The sequence below is a fragment of the Apteryx rowi genome, unplaced genomic scaffold (assembly GCF_003343035.1).
Source record: "Apteryx rowi isolate R43461 unplaced genomic scaffold, aptRow1 scaffold_25, whole genome shotgun sequence".
Lineage (NCBI taxonomy): Eukaryota > Metazoa > Chordata > Aves > Apterygiformes > Apterygidae > Apteryx > Apteryx rowi.
Window position 1 is genome coordinate 787,956 of NW_020448863.1, and position 24,919 is coordinate 812,874.

The 24,919-nt window shown below is 37.5% G+C and overlaps 1 protein-coding gene across 2 annotated transcripts in view; it reads right to left on the reverse strand.

Moving 5' to 3' along the window:
- PLCZ1 (phospholipase C zeta 1) overlaps positions 1-24,919 on the reverse strand; it is a 60,170-nt gene that overhangs the window by 10,569 nt on the left and 24,682 nt on the right. For both annotated transcript variants that reach the window (XM_026066929.1, XM_026066928.1), the window contains exons 7-9: positions 16,449-16,676; positions 14,005-14,161; positions 12,311-12,427 (exon numbers count right to left, since the gene is read on the reverse strand). In XM_026066929.1, coding sequence (XP_025922714.1) covers positions 12,311-12,427; positions 14,005-14,161; positions 16,449-16,676 — 502 coding nt within the window. The remainder of the gene's footprint in view (positions 1-12,310; positions 12,428-14,004; positions 14,162-16,448; positions 16,677-24,919) is intronic.

The following is a 24,919-nucleotide window of genomic DNA, read 5'->3' on the forward strand; positions in this document are numbered from 1 at the left end:
AAGGCTGCCCCCAACCTTCACATCTTCCACCAGTCCTTCTTTGTTTGTTAGTACAAGGTCCAGCAGCACACCTCTCCTTGTTGGCTCCTCCACCACCTGTGTCAAGAAGTTGTCACCAACGCTCTGCAGGAACCTCCAGGACTGTTTGTGCCTAGCTGTGTTGTCTTTCCAGCAGATATCAGGCTGGTTGAAGTCCCCCATGAGCAGCAGTTTTAACTCTATTCTTAAATTTATGTGCACAAACGCTTCCTTCAAGCTTCATCCTCTAATACTGATGTTTATTGCTAGTATACCCCCCTGCCCCCCCTCCCCCCAGTTTCATTTCCTTGGCAGCTCAAAACATTTTTGGTTTGCTGCAGCAGCAATAATAAAATAGCACACTTCTCATCAACAGGATATTATAATTCATGAGATAAAGCCAACATTGCAATAGACCTGTTTAATGAAATTTTCCCCTATTCCAGTACATTGGAGTTTCCTGTCACATTCAAAATAGAATATGCACAAGTCAAATCAGTAAAGTGATAACATGACTTGTATTAAATAGAAAATGATAAAAAGTCATTTACTTGATGGCTTGGCAGGAAAAAAAAGGAAGGCTTTAAGTAGTACAAGTGACTCCTAAAACTAATTCAGGAAGAGGACTTTATTACATGTTCCTATGAGCTAGTATAAATCTATTGAATGAACATGTGTAGAATTCAGAAATCCTTATCTCATGGGGGAAAAGCAAGAAATTTAGATCCTTTTCACTGCAAAAATTACTTGTTTCTTCATTGTTTTGATAATCCTTTTTAAATTTCCATAGTAAAGGACACAAATAGTAACAGATCTGTAGAGTGAAGCAGCTGGTGCTAAGGACTGAGTGTCTGTACTACACAGGTTTTTGGTGGGATTGCTTCAGAAGAGCTCTACTCTGGTCCCACAGACTCAATGCCCATTAAAAGCTGAAACATGTGAAGCACTCCTGTAGCGCATCTTCTGTTTCATCTGGAAGGAAACCCAGCTGCGCTTGCTATGACTGCTCCTCAGCATGAACCAAAGTGCAGTAAGTAGGAACAATTGGGAGATTTGCTTAAAAAAAAAAAAAAAAAAGCTAACACCACCACCAAAACACAACGTACACTCCTGGTTTGAACTAAAATGTAAATGTGGACATAGGCATAGATTTTGTATGAATACACAGAGGAACTTCAAGCTTATTTTACCTTTGACATCAGAAATTAGACTTTTAAATGTTTATATTACCCATTGCACCCAATAAACTTCTATTGCCAGCTTTTAGTAGAATAAGTAAGTGCTCTCTTGGTATATTTTTGGCAGTGGTTCACACTTTGTTTCCATGACTCAACACACCATCCAGAAATAGGCCCAAATGTGGTGCCATATGATTCTTGTTATATGGCAAGGGAAGTATCTAATCCATTAATTCAAGCAGTGCACTGAATGCTATGCAGCTGCAGCTCCGAAGGGCTCCTTGAAGCCTCGGTCCTGGCATGATTTGCAGATAACCTAAGATCTCTCAGTCCACAGGTACTTCCCAGACCACACTTCGGGAACAAGTGATATAAAGAGTGTAACTGTATTTAGGCAAGTCAAACAGTGGTGGCTTCAGATAGATAGCAGCAAAAGTAACGTAAATGTATTTGTAGCTACCATATGATGAAACAAACTATATGATTGCACATAATGAGGCTGTTGCTAAATTTGCCAAGCATCATAGGCTACTAAGCAGGAAAATCTGATTGAACAACAGAAACAAGCAAACCAGAATAAGTTACAGTGTATCATATTAGGAAAATTCATTTTGCAACACAAGCCAAGGGCAATGTTATTATGGGTTGATATTTTCAAACATTAAGACTGTATTTGACTTAATTTAATTTTACCTTACAATAAGTTAGAAAAACACTGAATAGTACTTTTGATTTACCTACTGAGTTCCAGATATTGCAAGATGTAACTGAGGTAAAATAAATAAATATAGGATTTTGCATTATTCTCTCTGAGATGCATACCTCTACAACAACTATTTGCAAGGTTCCTAGCTGCCTGGGGTCTCCTAGAACAATACTCTATGGTACACTAACATTGCATGGTTTTTCATTTTGATCAGATGCAGTTATAATCCTTACACTTTTTGAGAACTGACAAAGTTCCTAAATAAAATGTTTCTGTGTTTTCCAGTTTCTAACAGGCAGGTCTTAGTGACATCCTTCTACAAGGAAGACTGAATTTCTATCCAATATTTCATCTTAGTCTTGCTGAATTCAAGAATAGAATTTTCTGTAACATGCCTCGTACTGATTTGTGAAATGGTAGAAATCCTTAATGCTTGTGTGAAGAGAGCTTTAAACCTCTGATTTCTTTTGGAAAGAAGCCTAAATATGCTTACTATGAAACCATCTGACTAGTACATAATCTTAAGGTATGATTCTCACTGGAAAGTATAGGACAGTCACCTGAAGTTTAACCCTGTGTAAGTTAAACTTTCTTTTCAGTCTTTCCATTAAGTATCAAAAGCTTTTTGATATTGGCATCAAAATTGAAACAGCAGAGCACAATATGGACTTGAAGGACAACCTGAGCAAAAGATTTTTTCCGTATGATTCCTGCACCAGAAGCTGATCTTCTCCAAGTCTTTCTGGAGCCATGAGACTAATCTTGAGTTCAGAATATTTAACACTCAGGTCTTCTTTCAAATTGCCAAAGCTGCAGTGGATGTCTCTGGTGGCCAGGGGTGTTAAAACTTTATATAGCAAATACAAGTTAGGGAATAGCCTAGCTCTGAAGAGGTGAAGCAATCCGTAATGCACAGAGGAACACAGAGGGTCTATTTCAGCCCAAATCTCTGCATCACAAGCAGCAAACTGTAGTCAGTCTTGCAGAACCAGCTACAAGCTAAGTATTCAAATGTAACACCTTCCACAGGCACTACCATTCAAGATGTAGGTGTTTATGAAGTGATGTTTCAATTAAAAGCAAAAGATTTTGAAAACAAAAATTGAAAACTGGGATTCTGAGGTTCCTAAGTGACTATGATCTGAAGGCAGTTAAGGAAAAACCACACGTCTTCTGCCTGTGATGCTGCCTCTCAAAAAGGTCCCTCTGTCAGGACATTTTAATTGTCTTTTTTATCTTTTATTTTTTCCTTCCTGGTACTGTTAGCTATATTACGACCTTGAAATTTAATATATTTTCTGCATTTAAAAGAGAAGACTTTTAAATGAATAAGCACACATTTATCCCTGATTTTCTCTAAAATGAGTTAGTTAATTGCCTTTTGTGCCATTTAAAATCCATCTCAGAATGCTCAAATTCTGTATAAACTCCAAGAATATCATTTGCAAAAGGCATTCAGTGCTGATGGTCCTGTCTCTGGAATTTACTTCACCCATTCAGGTTTAAAGAGATATAACAGATCACACTTCAAAGCTTTTGATCAGGATTGTTGCTGTCCTCTCAGCTCTTTCCAGTCTGCTTATGTTCTTAAAATGGGCTGCTCACGATGGATGCAGTACCCCAGAAGAAGACTCATTAGTGTCAGGTATGCAGAAAACTATATCTATATCTAAAACTATACCATGCCTTACATATCCAAAACTTGAACTGAATGCGGGACCCATATCTTAATGATACAGCTTATTTTGTCATTGTTTACGGGCTCATCATTTATGAGACTGAATTAGAAGATACCCCATTTATCCCACATTAGCACTCTCAGTCACGTGCAGAGTGTTCATCCTCTCTTCTCCTGTCCAGATCGTAGTTGCAGCCAGTCCCTTACAGCCCAAGTTTACAGAAATATTTTCAGAAGTCCTTACATGACTGGCTAGTCCACATCACATTTCCCAAAGTGATGTAGGTGGCTCTTAAAAGATTTCATCCACAGCCTGAATATAAGGCATGCTAACTGAACGTGAGATGGCTCATAATGTGGATGAAACGGGAGGACATTCAGTTGTTTAATGAGTTTGAAACCACCTGAAGACATCTAAAAGAAGGACAAGCTATCACACAACGAACAATTGTCAGCTGTTAGATATACCAGGCAGCAAACATTCATTTAACAGAAGCAGCATACACACCAGGACGATCTCTATCAGTAGTAAACAAATTTTATCAAAATAAAATATGATAATAATTTCATTACCTGAATGATAAGTATAATATTAGTTTCTAAGCCCTATGCATACATTAGCTATCACAATATCCTCAAGCAAAAATAATGTTTCCCTTTGAAAGTATTATTCAATCTAAAATGCATTCTGATGGAGTTTACATAAGAGAAACCCAGCGCTTACTACACTATGCTGAGAACCCTTCTCACTAACAGCAGATGTGGGGAAGATAGTATGTAATCTATCACCAGGAGGCCAGAGCGTGCAATCTGGGAAAATGGAGGAATGCACTGATTTCTAAACACGTTTTTCATCCTGGTCTCTCTGAGAAACTCTAAAGGCTTCCAGCATGGTTAAGACTCTCTGCCGAAGTGCGGCAGCCTCCCTGGGCTGCGGTGAGCCTGAGCACTGCCTGCTCCTCTGGTCCTGTCTAACATGTCACTCTGATCCCTGCTGTTGTCTCTGGGTAAACCCAGGCTTGTAAACATATCCTTCAAAGCCAACATCCTAAACAACCCCATTGACCTAGGCTTTAAGCACTTTTAAAATCTTCAGCCTGCTCCAGCCCTCTTGCCAAGGCAGCGGATGGGTGAGATCCCACTCAGCCTTTGTGAACAAGGGCTTACTGGCTTCCAGAAGAAGACCTGTTCTCAAGTATGAAGTGATTTGCTGCCTTACAACAGACAGTGGACTTCAGTTAGTAGCATATATTTTGACACACAAACTGTGTTAATACATCTCTCTTTTTTTTTTAATCTTTTTTTTTTCTAAATGCAAAGAATTTGGTCAAACTGTATGTACTTCTCACTGCAGAATAAAATGGGGTTTTATCTATTCAGCCTCCAACTTTTATCAAGCTTAACTAGCATTTCTGGCTTTGCTCATCACTGATGTATTTTGAAACGGATGCTCTTGTTCTACAGAAATTTAATTTATGAATGACTTATGAAGTACTCTGCTATAGTAAAAGATATACACATCTGAAAACTGAGCAACATAAATAACTGTCTGACTCATCAGGCTCAGAAGGTGCAAACTGCCAGCCAGTCCCTCTTGTCTGTGGGTCAATTCAATACTGTAGCTCTAAGACAATGTCATTAGAAATTTTAAGAACTCAGTCATTTTAATGATTACTACCATCTTTCCTATTTAATTACAAGTAGCTGTACTGGATAGAAAGATGTTAGATGATTAAAAAAAATTCATTGTCCATTAGCAAGTATAGCTACAATTGGTTACAATCAGGGATCCTTTCTTGTGAGGTTCTCATGGGAAAGCTACCTAATGCATTTCTGATAAACTATCAAAGCTAAAAACCTAAACTGATCTTTTAATTAATGTGCCTGATAATTACACTTTGGTCTGAGTAGCTTTTCATTGTCATTGCATTTATTTCACACCTGAAATAGATAATTAAAAAAAATTTATAATTTGTTTGCGATGTGTTTCTTGGCAGAACATTGTGTATTATCAGTTTCCCTTTCCTGTTTTAGTTTGGCTCTCGAGCACAGCATTTAGAACAAAATCAGAAAGGATGTTCAGAGGCAACTGTGTCCCTACAACCGATGCTCTTTTTTTTTTTTCTCCCTTTCTTTTAAACTCACTAGATTTCAGACGACATTATTTAGAATTCTGTTAATTGTCTTCAGTCATGGATATAGTGAAGTTAGCAGGAAAAATGATTTCATGATTATTATCAACAACATGCTGACAAAATTTTCTTGTCTTTTAAGTGATGCTTCAGTATCTATTATACACACAAATAAGAAAAAGCAGGCTCCATGGTAACCCAAGTGTTTTTTTCATAAACCTGGCAGTTACAGGCATTCGTGCAAGAGGCATGTGAAACCTTTACTCCAAACACCTCCTGGACCTTGGAGCCATTCCAAAGGAAGGGTGAGTTTACTCAGCTTCAAACGTTAGGGTGATATTCTCTCAGGTAACTTGTAGGTGCCTACACGTGAGTTAGCTGTCCCATTAGAGCCAGTCTATAATCAAGGCTCTAGTCAGCGAAGTTTAAGGGACAGTGTAACCAAAAATGGGTCCATACTCTAGGATGAGGTTAATCACATCCTTGGAGTCTCCGATTCTAATAGCTGCCCCATTGGGCTGGGGACATTTGGGAGTAAACAATAAGAAATGAAGCAACCCTTTTTATTGGGGTCCGTAAACCATTACAGTCATGTGGAACATTAGAAGTGTGGATTTTTTTTCCTWATCTGTATGACTTTGTTAGTAATAAACTCACTTGATTATTTGACATGATAGCATTATCTTTCCAGAACAGACCATTCAGAATTATTTAGTAATATTTATGTGCCAGTTGTGCAAGATCCGGTTTCCACTTCCTAAAGATGATTTTTTTTGGATTATTAAAACCAAATTATAAAGAACATAATGATATAGATATGAATCTCCTTTTCCTCAAGCCAGCAGCTGCGCTGTGATGACTAGTCCTGTCCTTGAAACCTCATTTGGGAGGGGAGTTGGCAACCAAAAGAAGCTCATCTATGTCTTTTTATTTCTTTCTTCCAGGGCATTTGTTGTCTTGGGAAGTAGCAGGAAATCTTTCCTCTCTTGCTTATGGTACACTCTCCATGACTCAACTGTAGAATAAGGCCACAGCAAGCCCAAAGGAAGAGGTCAAGCCTGGAAGGACAGCTGTACAGAACAGCCTGCTAGTGTGTTTTTTGCCATGAGCCATACAAAATGTCAAATTCATTCCCCACCTTTGTGCAGAAGCATTACCTTAGTTTGGGCCAAAATCCAGAGCCAGTTCTGGAAACATAGTTGAGGGTCTATCTAATAGCAGGAGACCAACTACTACACTTTCAGATGTAAAATGAACAAAGATGAAAAGCTTTGATGCATCTGTTTTTTAAGTCATCTGCAAGGTTTTAAGGATTACAATGCTAGATTAAGGATGCTCACTTAGTATCTAACCACAGTATCATAAACTGGGAAGAGCTATTGAGGCAGTCTAATAACTTAACCAGACAAACAAATAAAAATACTAAAACATGTCACTTCAGAAATTGCACCAGAATTTCAAGCAGCAACAATTGAAACTGTACTGCAATAGATACTCTAAATTTGCTTCAGATGTAGCATTGACTGTTGAAAATTTTCACATTATAGAAAATGCTTGCTTTACATTTTTACTATATTAGAAAATAAATCCAATAGAAGTTATAACCAAGAATAGAAAATTACCACACTGGAAAACTAATTAAATCAAAAAAATATAAGAAAAAGTAGTATTCCACACTCTTTTAATGGGAAGAGCCAGTGGCTTTCCTTAAATTCCATCCCACTATTTCTTAAATTCCATCACTAAATTTGGCACTTCATCACATACTCAAAAATGAACGTAGTGTTCAATAAGGTTGTGAGGATTTCTAATCTTTCCTTGATCAAGCATAATATATTTAGTTGATCTCAGGAAAAAAAAAAACTATTTTTTCTAGTTTTGCCATTTGTCCAGAAAGAAAGGAAAATATTGTTTCCCAGCAAACATCCAAGAACTGAAAATTCCAAAGTAAATTAGTGAGCCTCTGCCCTCTGTTTTCACTATTAGGCTTTCCAAATTCTGGCTGTTCTTCAAGTTTTCATTCACTCAAAAGTCTAGTAAGGTCAAATAGACAGCCAGTTCCAGCTGCATATATGGGACGTAACAAGATCTAAATAACCGTGTTTCTTTTCCCTACGTATCTTCTGAGGTTACAATCAGCACCAGCTAGAGAACCCCTTTTGGCCCATCTTTCTATGCATAATTTTTTGCCATATTATTGAGCACAAGATTTAGCCACAAAACAGATGTGACAAAATTGCTAAACTGCATTTCAGTCTTACAGGCCAAAAGCAAACCTTTGATAAAAAAAATCCCATCATACAAGTAGTGGGACTTTCACAGTGGTATATAAGTTTATGAGTGTTCCAGAAAACTTATGCTTTATTTGGGCTCTTCTAAACACAAAATTCTGTACCTGCCAAAAGATGACTTTTTCATATAACTTATGACATGTTTTGGTCATTCCTGTAGACTGTTACGATATACAGAAAAATGTTTTCTATTGCACCAATGCAAAGGACATAATTGAAAGGATAATCTTTAAGTCATCCTCTTTTTTTCCCTGAGGTTTTGTTTTGTTTGTTGCTCTACTTTTCTCAGGGAATATATTACATTTGATATCTGTTTATTTAAATAACAGTCCTGAACTTTCTTTCCGTGCATAAATCTTTACTTCCCATTTTATTTAGTAAATAAAAAGGAGATATGGATATGCCAAACCAGTTCTTTCCAGTGCTGTGGTGCAGTTGTATGCATGAGGCATACTAATTTTTTCAGACTATAAAAAGTTATTTTAGGTACTTTTCTCCAGAAGACCTGTTTGTTCACAAAAACCTATTCTGTTTCTGTGAGCCTCAATTTTCAGAGAATGGGAAGTGAGCACATGGTGAAATCCAAAAGTGAGTTTGTGGAAACTCCGTATGTTTTACTGTGATTTTTCAGGGTTTTTTTTCCTATGGAAGTAAGGTTTACACAATTACATAATTCTCATCCTCCATCCCAACAAATCTTAAACCTGCTGGTCCATTTCAGCCTGCTTTAGTGGAGTGCAAGAGTGCTTTGAGTTAGTATGTTCTGGGCAGTTTAGAGAAAATTGCTGGCAAGGACAAGACTGAAGATATTTCCTTTGCTCAGCCAGAAGAGTTAGGGCTGTTAAGGGAAGCTAAGGGTGAGTGAGGAGGATGACCTAGCAGATGTGGGGAGGATTAAAGGAACTGAGGGAGGGGAATAGGTGAGGAGGGAGAAAGGTGAGGGTCCTGTGGAGATTTTTAGGGAAGTAGTTAAAGGGACCTTGAAGGGCTTAATTCTTTTTATGGGGTGGAGAGTGCAGTGGTAGGTTGACATAGGAGATGTGTGAGATATATGGACACAGGACAGACACAGAATTAAAAAAAAAAAATCTGTATTAAACCAGAGGAAGGGCATCAGCATGAGATTCACTGAGTGGAGCTTTGAGAGTTGCATTTTGGAGCACAGTCATATTTCTGCCAAGCCCTTATCTAAAACAAGTTAGGGAATCAAGATTAGATCTGACATGCCTTGGAAATAATATATGAAAAGACTTGCTTATAATCAGCCTACTCCCATGAGAGAAATGTTTCTTAAAATGAAGATTCAAGTGATGTGACCAAGAGGGCAGATCTAACCACTTCCTGTTTAATACCTCCAGGAATGGACCCGCATCCCCCCATACAGTAAAAATCATACGTTTAGGATACAAATCTTCAGAATGACTTAGCATTAAAGTATACTCTGAGTCAACAACAAATGTAGTCATTTTGAAAAACTTCAGTCCTGTATGGGATCTACTTTACAGATATCAGTATAGAGATTAAAGGGCCTCCTCCACAAGAAGCTGGAAATAAAACCAGCAAACTGCAATATGATAGGCCTGAGTGATAAATTCAGTTTAAAATTAAGCACCTCTGTCCAGCGCTCCCTAGAAATATTAAACAAACTTGCTGTTCTTTAATACTGAGGGAGCTACTCAAGAGAGCGCAGCAGCTCAGATGAACGGTCTCCCGATAGCGTCATGTCAGCCAAGTGAGGATAAACCACGAGGGCAGAACGCAATCAAACAAATTTGATGTGGTAGGGTCCTGACAGCAAGCTGCATCCAGCAATAGCCCACCCAAGACCAAATCTTACCATAAATAATGTCTATAATGACATACATACAAACCAAAATTATACTAACGAGTAATTTTTACATTTATTGTAGTCATAAAAGCATATATCACTACAATAGTGAGTATGGGAAGCCGAAGTTATAACAATGGGACAACTACTGAGGATTTTGAGGTCTGAGTACGGTCCAATTATTTCACTGAATGGACAGCTCTGTCTGAATGATTTCAGGCAACCTCCCACATTACTTCAATCATGTGGCATTGGCAGCATGGCCTATCTCAGGGCGGCACAGCACACAGTAAGAAATTTAGTCTTGAGGCAGTCGTCCGCTGCTTGCAATCAGGGCCATGGAAGTGGGAACAGCAAGCTCACAGTGAAAGCTGTGGCGTGATGCTCCTTTTAAGTTCCATATTTGTAGGAGAGTAGCTGGGGAAATACTACATACCAGTCATTTAAATATAAATATAATAAGAATTAAATAATATTCATGTGCATATTTGATTAGAAATAGCACACTGTTAATACCCGTTCTGAGATGGTAACTTGAACAAGAAGACATTTGGGGAGCTGAAAAAGGAAACAAGTGAAAAAGAGAGCCTAGAGCAAGGGCGCATATGAACACCAGGGCCCTGCAGGCAAAGGCAAAGCTGTGACCCTCTCTGTATGAGCAGGTAGTGCAATGCAACAAGGCAAGACCATCCCATCACCTCTCAAAACAGGGAGCCTGAGGCGAACTGCCCTGCTCACCCCCCCTACCCCCAGCCCCCTCAGGCACCCTTGGTACAGAGCCAGAATAAAAGGCAGAATATTTATGGCTGCAAAAAAGATTACTCTCTACTTTGTCTAAGATTGAAGAAGGTGGAGCAGAGTGACTTAGAAGAGGATTTTGTAACTGAGGATCTTTTAAACTGAAGAACAAAAAGACGAAGCAAAGTTTGAATCTAAAGCTCTAAGCGCTTACAGGTGAGAGGTTTTCCAAAGCCTGCTGAGTAGAGAAGTCATGCTTATTTTTAACCTTCTCAAATTAAAGACTAAACTGAACTGAAGAGAAACAGAAGCTATGGTTATTTCATTGCTCAGGAAAAAAATAAACTTTGTACAGAAAATGCAGGTCCTAAATTTAATTTGCTTGTACAGTCACTGGAGACAGTGCCAGCATTTTCCAGCTGTTTTTTGGTATTCTGCTGACCAGGAGCATCTGAGTACTTCTTTGTAGGGGTACATATACTGCTTATCATAATTCAGGAATTCTTGTCATCAATATTAAGTGCTGTGCCCACACCAGCTGTACCTGCGCCATCCCAGTCACATAAAATAGGTGAAAAATCCAACAGATCCTCCAGATGAGGATTGCGTTCCTCTGGGAAAATACTTAAATAACACATATATACCTTTCCATCACCTCTTCTAAATCAATGCTATAGGGCCATCCTTAGGAGAAAGCAAAAGCAATTGCATTCCAACAGCTCCTACCTTTAGCTAAATTGGCAGTTTCTTCTATTTTCTTGCCAACTACAAAGTAGCTATAAACAGGGTTAGACCACAGCTGGGCAAGGAAGTAATTTTAAAAAAGGATAAGCTACCATTCCCATTTTCTCCTCATGAAGATGCTCTAGTCATACCTTGAACACAGCTGACAAACAAGTATGGAGATTGTGAAATTGGATTAATACAGAATGGAAAAGAATGTAATCTATTTTAATTTTCTTGGAAGGTGTATTGCAAATTATCCTGTCTGGTAGTACAGTGCTTAATGTATAACATGCTCACTTTTACCTCAAAACATAAGGTAACATATTTAACATCATAATTTCAACTGAAAAAGGCAAGCTGTAAAATATGAATTATTATTTAGACTCTCCTTGCAGAAAACAAACCACAGAGAAATATCATAGAATTGTTAATAAAAAAGGAAGCTACATGAAGATAAAGAAGAAAATTCTGTTTTAGCTATTGAAAGTTTTTTATGTACATGTTTTTGCTACAATGTTTTATATGATAAAACCATGCTTTGCTTAGTCTTAGGGCTGGGAGTAGTACAAAATAAGATTCATAGGTTAATAACATTGTATTGTTCTTAGTAATGTTTTTCTTAGTGTAGAATAGCAAAAAATCCGTGGTAGTTTAAAGGAAACAATGAATTATAATAATCTGGGATATCTGGGGTGAGATTATAGCTATTTAATGGAAAGTGATACTTATAATCAATTAAGTACTAACTATAATTAATTGCAAAAGTAAATAACTGACAGTAATACTTGTTTTAGTAATTCTATATCCAAATTCATGGATTCTAGGATGCAAAGTTGTTAGGATATGTAGTCAGAAGGAGAAGTTTGGGTAATAGAAAATGAAAGTGATGCCACTGAAGGAAGATATATAACTAATATTACATCCAAAAAAAAACAAAAAAAAAAACCCCTTCAGTAAGGAAAAACTCTTGTATTTGTATAGCCGTGAATACAAAAGCGTTTGCAAGTGTACCTACCCATTTGACACCCAACATTCCAGAATTCCTGAGGATTATAATTTGAAGAGTTTGTTCTTGTTCCTTTGGGGTAGATTCTTGTAATGAACCTTGTAGTATGTGCAATAAACTCAGGAGCTGAAAGCAGAATGACAAAACCTGGGTAAGACAAACTTTCTCAATAGCTTTGCATTTGAAATGAGTCCTATCTAAATAAATACACTGATCTAGCAGTTTTTATTTTTGACACAGTCAGTACACAGTTATTAATGTGTATGTATTTTAAGACATTTCTGTGCATGTTAGGTTAGTATACAGGCCACCCTGAGATATGGCTAAAATCCTATTTTAAAAACTTATAATGTGATAGTATAGTGCAGACTTTTGCTAACAGTTCAGTAATTGAGAATCATTTCTTCAGGGAGAAATTCTTCACCTCTTTGTTTGCTAAATGCATGTTTTTTACACCTACACCCATGGTGACTTCCTGGAGAAATGGAAGGACACAAAGCAGGAAACTGATTATAAAAAGTCATTCTTAAATTACTTAATAGGAAGAAAGATCTATCCTAAGACTAGCTAAGCTTCATTGCTTGAGATTTATATACAATGAATGAATAATCTCAAACCCAGTGAACAACACATCACTAAAAAGCACTTATTTAGCACCATTGTAATCTTTAGAAGAGGCCAACTATTCAAGTGAACTGATTTTCTTACTCCTAGTGGTGTTTCTGCCTAGAAAGATATAAGCTACACAGACCTGGAAAACCTAGAACGACTTCTATGTACGCTATTCCAATTCAGTAATTAAATAGAAAGCTTTAAGTTTCCTGGACCATCACTCTGATCCTTTCCACCATCACACTTTTTTTTTTCCTCTTTAATACAACTACTTTTATGTTCACTAGTTTCCTAGACAGGCCAGAGAGGTCTCTGCCTATGGACAGCTGGCAAGGGCCTACTTGTTTTAAAGTGGTTTGGCACCATTCACCTAACCAACCACCGAATCACCGCCAGGAAGAAGCGGCTGGCAGCTGGGCTGGCCCTGCATGGATGCTGCCAGGGCAGATTTCATTTTTGTGGCCAGTGATCTCTGTTTTTAACACTCCCTTGGGTCAGGTGGCAGTCAGCTGGAGTTAAAGCAGCGGAGAGTGCACTGTGCTACCTGCACCAAACGGAGACACTCCAAAACAGAATGAATAATCCAGCTTGGCCTGCTTTAAAGATCAGGACCAATGAAGCAAACTGCCTGCTTTGGGGTTTAGTCATTCTTCTTTGTGGATTCTCTTCTCTGCAGTTACCATCAAAGCGAGGGGTAATGCATGCCCACCTCCAAAGTGGAGTACAGACCCTATATGTGAAAAAAAAATCCTTTTCCATACATTTTCAAGTATTGGCTGCTGCATTTAAATCATTTGATGCAGAAAAATGAAATCAAAAGGCTGTCATAAATATTCTATATTATGTTAATATTTGTTTTTATTAAACAATATGAATTTAAAACAATGCTGAGTTCCACTTTTGCTTAGAAAACCAAATTAAATGTAAAGATGCAGTGCAAATGACAGGATATTTTTAAAACAATGTTATAAAAAAGCACCAAATAGAATTGGACAAAATATGTTTCATAAAGTTTATCAACTCTTCCAGTGCCTAAACAATGAACCATGGCAATATCATAACTTTCATATGAATAAATGAAAAGAAAATACCTGAATGTTTTACAAGTTTTCGTGCTCGAGACTCTCCAATTGAATTATTTTCATAACACTTCTGAGTATCTCGTGACTGCTCAAAGCTTACAAACTTCTGAGATTTGGTATAAATCACAAGATCTGACAACTCAATGGCAATCTTTATCTTCTTCATCTATAAATAATAATATGAAATAATATGAAATAATGGAAGAATATACAACATTACATTATCACATATTTCACTGTTATTCTTAACAATCCAGAAGATTGCTAAGATCATTTTCGATGCACAAAGCTTTGAAAAATGTGTCACAGTCAGTGAATATTTAAGCCTAAAATATGACTTTTAGTAGTAAGAGAAAAATTTGATTCAGCCAGAGACAATTAAGATTATTGTCTCTGTGTGCATTATAGTAGAGGTGGGGTAAATGGAGCGATATTTCCACTGCCTCCTGGTACAGTGTTCTGTAGGACAACTTTATCCTTTCCCTGTTTCTGAGATTGGTATGTATACCATTGTCATTTACCATGGCTCTCAACATTTATTCATATCTAAAATATATGTCCAATTTTATATTCCTAAATACCTAAAGTGCTAGAAAAGCTGCAGTAGTAGGAAGTAACTGCAAAAGGAAAAAGAAAAAAAAAAAGAGTAGGAGATAGGGTATACATCAGTAGATCAAACCCAAATACAAAATGTAGATAAAAGAGAATGTTTTACTGTGCCAAGCAAATCTATCAGTGGAATGGTCCTCCACATATTGCTCTGAAGTAAGGTAAACTCTATTCTTCTTAATTAAGGGGGAAAGTTCTCTGGTCGTTGTTTTGTTTGGTCTTGTTCTATTGCCAAAGTGAGCAAAGGCTGGAAGTGACTTTGAAATTTTACATTCTTATATCTTAAATAGAGGTATTATGTGACCTCTTCACTTGACTTAACATAAACCTGCGAGCTAATCAGTGGTAGTAGCCAGCAAGAAGCTGATGCTGCCAATGATGTTTACATTCCACTAAAGCTTTTGGAGGCAAATTCCTATCTGAAATAATAATAGGGATTGCCAGATTGTGGCCCTTAAACTACCCAAAAAGTTGAAGTGCATTACTTATTCTGGGGCTATGTCCCCTGATGAGCAATAGGAGCCCACCAGCACAGAACTGCTAGATAATTTGACTCTCTGGATAGGGCAGGCAGGGACCCAGTCAAAGCCAACAGCATCTCTAGGGTATCTTGGGTGTGCATTCAATGCTCTTCCACCATCCAACTGAGCAGAGAGGGACCCCAAAACCGTGACCTCTTCTGCCTATGAAACATAACCAGACATTCTGCTGTGGTTGTTGTTATTAAGGTGTGTGGTATATATTTTGTTGTTGCAACAAGATGTTTAAAATATATGCGACTCTATTTTCCAGAAATTTGGCCTTCCCTGCTCAGAGAGGACTCCAGCTGTCCTCAGAATTTTTCCTTGCCATCTCTCTGTATTTGATGGAAAGAAAAGACAGAAGCAAAGATCTTGGCCTTCAAACTACTGAGAGAAAAGAGCCACAGAGGAAGCCACTGCCTGTCAGCACAGAGAATCCTGAGGAGTATTGTCATTCTATCTGTATTTAGATAATCAGAGTATGATGTGCAAAAATCACTGGATACTGGGTGTTTCCTGCCTGCCTATAAAACTTGACGAAAGCAGTTTTAAAGCTGATGGAGCAACAGATTTCCATGGTGAAGGACTGCAGTTTGGTTAAAAAGAATGAGTAAGTTCAATCTGAGTATCAAAGAAAATAAAAAGGAAATTGCATCTAATTTTTAAAGTGTCTCTTTGAGAAGTAGTATTTAATGTTAAGTCTTTTCATGATAAATGCAAAAATGCCCTTTCTATTACCCTAAGTGCTCAAAAAAATTCTTAGTGCAGCCAGAAGTCTACACCTAATTTCAGACATAAATCCAGATTGCAAGAAAATAGGTGAATGCAATGTCTTCAAAATCTCCAGGACAGACTGCCAGACTGCAGGAAGGAACAGACAGAGGGATAATTGTCCTTCACCATTAGGAACCAGTAGAGCCTTGATTATCCTCCATGCAGAAGGGCCATGAGTCCAACAGAACTGTCGGGCAGTGTTACGTTGGCCTGTTGCAGTACTGAGAGCCTGGGACAAGCAYAAGACTTGATTGTGAAAGCTGCAGGTGGAATTTAGGATGGGAGAACAGGGAAAAGGGTTGCTTATTGGTTGGATACTAAATTATGTTCCACTGTTCTTTGGAGTGTCTTGTAAAAATCAGGAAACCCTCAAAACCTTAAGCTGAAAAATATTATTTTGAAATGTATTACTCTGACTAATTTTAAAGTCTACCTTTTAAATTTACTCTATGTTTTGAAATAATGAATTCCTTCTTAAAAAAAAAAAAAAAAAAAAGCAGATGTACCTCCAAGTGTTTTCCAAATTCAACTGAGAAAAAAAGTTTTTACCTTTGGCTTTTTTCGAGGTGGGGGGGAAGATCTACCTTCACATTTTCTTTTTGATGAATCAGTCTTTGGGTAAATTGGGGTTTTTTCATCTGCCTCATCTTCTTCAGAAGGAATTAGCTCTTCAAAAATTTCTCCTGTCTCACCATGACTGTCATGACCTTTCCTGAGAATAGTTTCCTCAAGTGTTCCAACTTTTTTGTTTTTTACCAGTATTTTGAATTTTAATGCCTGTGGAAAAGAGGTTAAACAGTAATAACTAGAAATATGTATGGACTAATTATAGATTTTCACATCAAGAAATTGCTGAATCTGCTTTCAATTACTGATAATGAAGTGAAGTAACAATGCAGTGAAGATGGACATCAGTGAGGGAAGATTCAAAAACAAGTAAGCATTCAAAAACAGTGTTTGGGGATCAAAGTACACCACAGACTACAAAAATCTAACCGCAGGAAAAAAAAGGCCCTCTGCCACACAGATACACAGATGGTGAAGCTATGAGCAAGATTAAGCTAAGAAGTAAAGCAGGTGTCAGAGCTGATTGCCAGGTAGGACACAAGATGTGTATTTTTTCACTGTCTATGAATTTATTTTCAAATATAACCATATAAACATTTATCTGATGTTCTTTTGAAACTGTTTTTTAGCTAATTTTGCAGTTGGCGGAAGTTTGTTACCCTCTTTGATTAGTGCGTTAGTGCACGTCTGTGCTGTACACCAGCTTAAACTTTATTACATCACTAGCATCTAGGATACAGTGGGCCTTCATGCTGATCTTATCTATTCAGTGATATTAACAGAATTTGGTAATTTGTTGTCAAAGGAGCTTCTCTATTTTATGTGTCATCTCTAAATGGGCATGTTTCATATAAAACTGAGAGGACTATTACTCACTGAGAGGACTATTAGTCTTGCTAGAGCAAATAAAGCCAAAGATCACACATTTCCTACTGATAAATATATGAATGTGTATAATCAGTAACTTTTTACTAGTAGCTACTGTCACCCAAGAATGATAGTTTTCAGAGATTACTAACTTGGAAGCAGAATTTTCACTTCCAGATCAACAACAGCAGCTTACTCAAACAGCCTATTGCTTTAAAAATGCTATACAAATCCTTATAATTCTCAGTATTTTTAATTCAGAAGATCTTTCTCATGTAATTTTCTCTGAAATCCCTTGCTGTGATGTTGCACAGCATTTTTTAAAAGAATCCTAAGTGAATCTAGTCGTGGATATAGTGATAATTTTGCAATTAAATGAAAAGCTAGTTTATAATGTATAGTGTTCAAACCCATGAGTTTTTTACATAAAATATAATATTGAACTTAAGAAGGTAATTTGAGAAGGCTATATATATATTTTTTTAAGACAACTGTAAAGGAGGAATATTTACACTAATTACAATGTGCTTTCATTGAGTGAAAGATTGGGTGAGCTACAGAATTATCCAAAGGATCCTTTCTTTTTCTTTCATTTCTTTTTCATCTAGCAGATGCTCATTAATTCAGTGAAGAGTACATTATTATTTCACAAGTAAGATCACAACTTCCATAATAAAGAACCTAGGAAACTTCATTAAAGGATAGAATTTCCAAAAAGATTAGCTGTAATCTATAAATCTGATAATTTTTAATATAATTTTCACTTAGATTTATGAAATAAACTTCACTGTAAAACAGCCATTATATAACAGATATTCATCTTTACCTCTGACATGGTAATTGTCAGTGAGTAACAGAACTTATTTAGACTGTTGGACAAAGGAATTCACAAAAGCCGCCTTGAGTTTCATATGGTAAGGTTAAAAAAACAATCAAGAAATATGTACACATTAAAAAAAGCATAACTGAACTTCTGTGTGTGTCAAATATCACATGTTAAGCTATCCATTAACTAAGTATGAAAAGCATGAATGATAGAAACATAACTACTATAATAGAAATGACTAGAGCTGTAGGCAGGAAATACACATTCCATTTATTTAAATAGCAATCTCCATTGCTGATAATCTCCCTGTCACTTCAGATTTTGTATTATTAGGATCAAGTTTGTCAGTGTGCAAGTGGATGAGATATCCTATGTTTTATTTCTATCAATGCCATGGTAATGTAAGATTTGATTAATTTCTCTGCAAGGGTGATTCTGAATACGAATGCACTTTAACACTTCATTAATTTTGATGTACTCATTCTTTTTCTGTGATATTTTTAGAAGAGCTTTAATATGAGTAATACTTCTTATATTTTAAAGAGTTCTGAATTTTCCTTTGTATCTTCTTATTTCCTGATACTTAACAGCTATCTTTCCTTTTGGTCTTGTATTTCAGTGTTCATAGATAAGATTTAATTCCAAAAATCAGAAAAGACCTGGTATAGAAGGGAAGGAAAACATTTCTAAGGATATTTTAGCGCCCCTTGTATGTAAGTTTATTTAAGTAAAAAAGATCACAGTCTGTGTTATCATATAAAAATAGACCATGATCTTTTAAGGAAAATGCTTTCTAAAATTCTGTTTATAAACTATTAGTAAAGATGTAAATACCCAGAGGTAGGACAATCATTTTATTTTTTTCATGGAAGATAACTTTTTAAAATTGTAACTTTCTTTTCAAAGAGAGTCTCTTGCTACAGAAAATATTCTGTAGCAAGGAGAAATTTTGCTATTTGGCCAGAAGCAGATCCCAATAATAGCTAACCGAAATCACTGAAACTGAACCATGAACTAAAAAAGACACACTATACATCTTAAGTCTGAGCTTCAAATAAATTAGCAAAAACAATTATAATAAATGTATGGTTACAAAATCAGTGACTAAGTGAAATTTGTATGCTTTAATTGGTAATCAGCATGCTAATCATGTGGCATCTTTCTTGTACAAATGTGTCTAAATCTTACAAGTAGATCATCAGCTGAAAGTCTGAATGTCCACAATAACTTTGTTCTTGTAGTTTAAATATAATACAAAATATTTTAAAAGTACATATATATTTACTACATAGTTATATGTAAAGTGTAATCATTTCAGTTCAGTTTCAGTAATTTTTGTTAGCTGTTTTGGGGATCTGCTTCTGGCCAAAGAGATCTTTCCTGCAGCATAATGAACACTTTAGCATAGGCAAAAATCTCCAGATACAATCAGCTGGAAAAAATTAATTTAAAGCAACAAAACTTAGTTCTTGTTATAAACAGGTGTTCTGGTTCGGGTGATGGAGATCACAGAGTACAACATAAATCAGAACAGCTGAAGTAATACAAGACTCCAACACAAAATCACAAGCACTTTGCCATGGATGAGACAAAACTACCATATAGACTATTAGAAGTAATGTAAGAAGAGGCAGAATTCAGACCACAGAAACATAAGAGAACAAATCCTGAAATTGTGACATGACCATTAAAATGAAAGAAATGCTTCTCCTATTTAAATTTAGCATGTTCTACCCTCTTCTTCTCTCCTGAGTAACTTTAGGTGCTTAGTAAGAGGAATATCAAATCCTGAAAACCTGGCTAAGTAACAAAGTTACAAACAGTTTAAAGTTTTACATAATTTTTTATTTCAAACATTATATTACTGGCTTTAATACTGATATGTGGTAAAGATGGGACACCTTTTGTGAAGCCTTACATGGATGAATTTTTCAAGGCATTGACAAAATTTATCTTGAATGAAAATAACAGGACACTTGTTAAGTATAGCTGTTATTTATAAAAGTATCAGAATTCTTTGATGATTCAAGAAGAGGATGATGCTTGTATTGGAAATATAAAAAGACAAAACATGCCTAACAAAGCTGCAGAAAACTGGGAAGGGTGATACTGGAAGATTAATTTCCTGGCTGAAGTGAAAACATGACACAGTCCTTGGTTAAAAATGTACATATTCTAAGAAACACTCTGTTCTTAAAAACACATTTCAAAATTTTTTCTTTCTCATTCACCTACCAGAACCTAATATAATTAAACCTTTCAAAAACATCTCTAATAGAGTTAGTGAAACAAGAATATCCTTCTGCTGGAGGATGTAATGTCAAAATACCTAACCCGTGGACAAATCTGACAGATAAACTAAAATTATAAGGACACAAGTGAACATCAGATCACTAATGAACAGCACCAAGGGCCCTTTTCCCTTACATGTTTTTTTGGTGCACTTTCTTGGGGGCATTATCACATAAGATATTATCTAACAGGAAAGAACAAGTCTAGTTAAGCCTGAAAGCAATCCAGCAACTAAAGTCTGAGATAAAAGGAACTGATATTCAGGCAATGAATTTTACCCAAGTTTTACCCAGTGCTGTGAGTTCTTAAATTGAATGAAGCAGGAGGTTTTGGTACCAGGATTGCCTGGATCATGCAGGTGCATCCAATGTTAGCAATATCCTGTCCTGCTTTGCCTGAGGACTCCATCATTTATAAGGGAAGTAAGAAAAATATACACTGACTTTCCCAACCATGTGATCAAAAAACCATCTGACAGCAGTCTTGGAGAAAGAGTAGTTCTGGTGCAGAAGATTTTGCATTTGTTAGCAACTGTCAAAGCAAAAAGATTGATTTGGAGATGTCACTGATCCTGAAATATGTTGCAAATAACACTGTTATCCTATCTTCTACTCATGATTCAAGAATCTGCAATGACTTCAGTGTCAGAGGACAGCAAGGGCTAGCATCTCCACAGGGAAAGGCAAGCCAGGAGATGAGCATGACAGCAAGACAGGCATGGGGCAGTGACCTCACCAAGAAGGGCATAAGGTAGGTAAGCAGAGCAGGGCTGATGATGGTAGCCAAGTTCAGCCAGCAGTCCAGTGACTGCCAGACAAGTCTGTAGTGACAAGGTAGGTCCAAAGTCAGGCCAAGTCGTTAGAAGCACAGAATGGTTGAAGCTGGAAGGCACCTCTTGGGATTGTGTAGTCCAACCCCCTTCCTCAAAGCAGGGTCAGCTAGAGCTAGGGCCATATCTAGTTGGGTTTTAAATATCTCCAAGACAGAGACTCCACAACCTCTCTGGACAACCTCTTGCAGTGTTGGACCACTCTCACAGTAGACAAGGTTTTTCCTATGTTTTGGTGAAATTTACTGTATTTCAGTTTGTGCCTGGCACCTCTAACCCTTTCACTAGACAGCACTGAGAAGAGTCTGGCTCTGTTTTCTTTAGGCCCTCTGCCCCCAATCACGTATTTATACACATTGATAAGATCCCCTCAAGCTCCGTTTTCCAAGCTGAACAGTCCCAGCTGTCTCAGCCTCTCATAAGACAGATGCTTTGAGCCCCTAATCATCTTAGTGGCGTTTGCTGGATTTGGTCCAGTAGGTCCATGTCTCTCCTGTACTGGGAGCCCAGAACTGGACACAGCACTTCACATATGGTCTCACCAATGCTGACAGGAGGGTAATAATCACATCCCTCAGCCTGCTGGTAATGCTTTTGCTAATGTGGCCCAGGATGCTGTCGGCCTTCTTTGCCACAAAGACATGTTGATGGCTCAGGGTCAACTTGTTGTCTGCCAGGACCCCCAGATCCTTTTCTGAAAAGCTGTTTTCCAGCCAGTCAGCCCTCAGCTTGTATTGGTGCTTGGGGTTACTACTCCACACGTGCAGAACTATCAGCAAGGCAAGAAAATCAGCAACGCAAGGTCAGGAACAACAAGATATAAGGCCAGGCAATGCATATTTACAGTGTAGCTCAGGAAAGGACCGAGGGCAAAAACCTGAGCTTAAATGCAGCTCCTGAGCCAAAGTGTAGAAGGTACACGGGTGGAGGCCCCAGATGAAGGCTCTTTCTCACAACTTAGCTGTTGTCACAAAAGTCTGGTCCAAGGCTACACCCCTGTGCTATACCAGAGCTGACTTTGTACCCAGGCAGCAAAACCCCTGGTGGGTGGGTTGGAAGGAAGTTGCAGAAGATGATTACTGAGGAAGATTGTTACAGGCTGGTCAGGGCAATTAGAGTGTGGTGCACTCAAGGCCCTCATACTCAGATTCCCTACCAACGTGTACAAAGCTCTGAGAAGATATGTTCCCAAAAGAAGGATTTGGTTTTTATACCCTAAATAAAACGTCAACCTCAAACCTACCTGGTTATTATAAAATATGGCAGTGGTATTGTCTGTGATTACTTTGTGATGTTGTCTGACAACACCGGGAAGTTGTTCACAACAGGTGACTGTCTAACATTCAACACACTTTGGGGAAACAATGTTCCTCAGAAGCCTTTCATTTTCAGCCCTGCAGAATGTGCTACCAGATCAGGAAGGTGGCAACTGTGACTAGGCATATTTATGATGCAGAGACATAAAAGACTACACAAACATTTGTGCAATGCAGAGAGGGCTAAACATGCTTTTAGGGTCACAATAGTGCAGAAACAAATCTGACAGATATGTATTGGCCTCTGTAAAGTACACGAACACTGTAAAGTATAATGCCCAGAGACCATGTAGAAATCAGGTGTAAGTTCTCACTAGAACCTAGAGAATCCAGAAATGTTATAAGAAGCAGTACTATGTCTGTTAGTTTTGAGGTCACCATCCGGGTGTGTTGAATTTTCAACATCTTTCTTCTCAGTTAATATTTTTGTAAAGAATAGGTGACATAGACAGACTGAAAGGCAAGACTGTGGACTGGAAATATTTTTGATATGCTGAGGAGCAAAGATATTTCTGATATGAAGACTTGATCTAGAAATTTGTACATGTTACTTGTAGGTCAAAAAAATACAAACTAGGTCATTGCTGAAGCAACAGAATTACATATGCTAAAGCAATCTTGCTATTGAATTTCTGAATGAAAATCATCATCTCCTGCTTTTTCAATAACGTGGAAATAAGACTATAAAACCCTATAAGGGAATGGGAGAGGAAAATTCAGAGATGGTTAGACTGAAATTTGAATAATATAACCACAGGTTAATGAGTCTATTACCTTTTTGTCAGATATTATAGACAGTCAATAAGAACCTATTTTTCAGAAATTATAGAGAGACAGGTACAATCACATTTTGACAGTTTCTCAGCAAGGCAGGACCTTACAGAGAAGGGAAGAAAGGGCCGTATAAATACGAATCTCTTAGACATACCCTTAAATGTTGCATCTAGATATTGAGGACTGTATTGAGGACTGATACGGTTCACCCAGACTCGTGTGTTCTGGAAAACAGCGACTACAAAAGGAGAGCTACCAATCTGTGTAACTGAGAAGACACAGCTGCAGAAAATGTTGAAGGAGGAGTTCTGACTATGGGGTTAGTTAGTTTTCCCCCTAATAATAGAATTTAAAATGCCCAGGGCACATCAAGTTGTACTGGAGTCCCTTGCTGAAACTTTATCAAGGAGATTACTAAATAAGTACTTTCATTTAGACAGCATGCCTTTAATGACTGTGAGGAAACCTTGGAGACTGTGGCCAAAAATGGCCCTGAACAGCCACAGCATAGCAACTGATCTGGCAGCTGTGTGAGAAACCCTAAAGACTTGTGAAATAATCATTGCTGYCACTCCACTTTCAGCTAACAATGTATCAATATCTCTTTAAAATTTTGTGATAGAAAACTGCAAATAGTGAAATATCCCTAAGTAGTTCATGTATATATCATGTCAGCAGTGTAATGTAGTTTGATGTGCTAAAATGCAAAATAACTGAGGAATAAACCTTTATCAAAAGCATCAATGCGCTTACAGTCTTTTTCATTTGTTATGTTTGTGGCTTACTCTTTTCTTTCAGTAGCAGTCAAATCCATTAGAGAGGAGGGATTCAGCAGGGTAAATAAAAGCTGATCTCATTTCTAGGATTTTGATATTTTCTAAGTTCAGCTACAAGTTGTGCACAAGACACCAAATTTTGTCGCGTATCAGCATAATCCAGGAGTACTGGCATGATTGGTAGAGATCTCTAGTGTCAGTGAGTGATGTCAAATATCATTTAATGTGTGAACTGACTCAGAGGACCCCTTCAGAGAATATTGACAGAAGTTCATAAAGTCTCTTTAGAAGCATCATAATCACCAAGGATGTGAGGAGGGGATTGTAGTGGGTCTGTTGCTTTGGATGGCAAAACATCTGGGCAGAAAGGACATAAGAGAACATGGCAGAAGAGAGTGGTGAAGCTTTCTCAGACACAAAGGTGGCCTCAGGTCTTCTCAATGGATAAGGAGTGTGTGTGTCTGGTGAGAGAAAACATGAAACAGTGCAAAAGATTTTCTCTTTCCTCCACTCCACCCAGATATCATGCAGAGGAGGAGCTGTCTGTTGAGATGATACAGAATACAGAAACATTCCAGGGAATTACAGTACTAGTACATCCAGCTGCAGGGTGATCAGCTGATTGAGGCCAAAGAAGTAGAAAATCTCTTTTCCTGAAATTTTCTGGGTTTTGTGTTTCAGGGAAAAGGGGCACTGAGAAAAAGCAAAGATCCATAACTTTCGGGGACCATTCAATTTTCCTGGCCTCCTTGTGATTTTCACCCAGACTTACA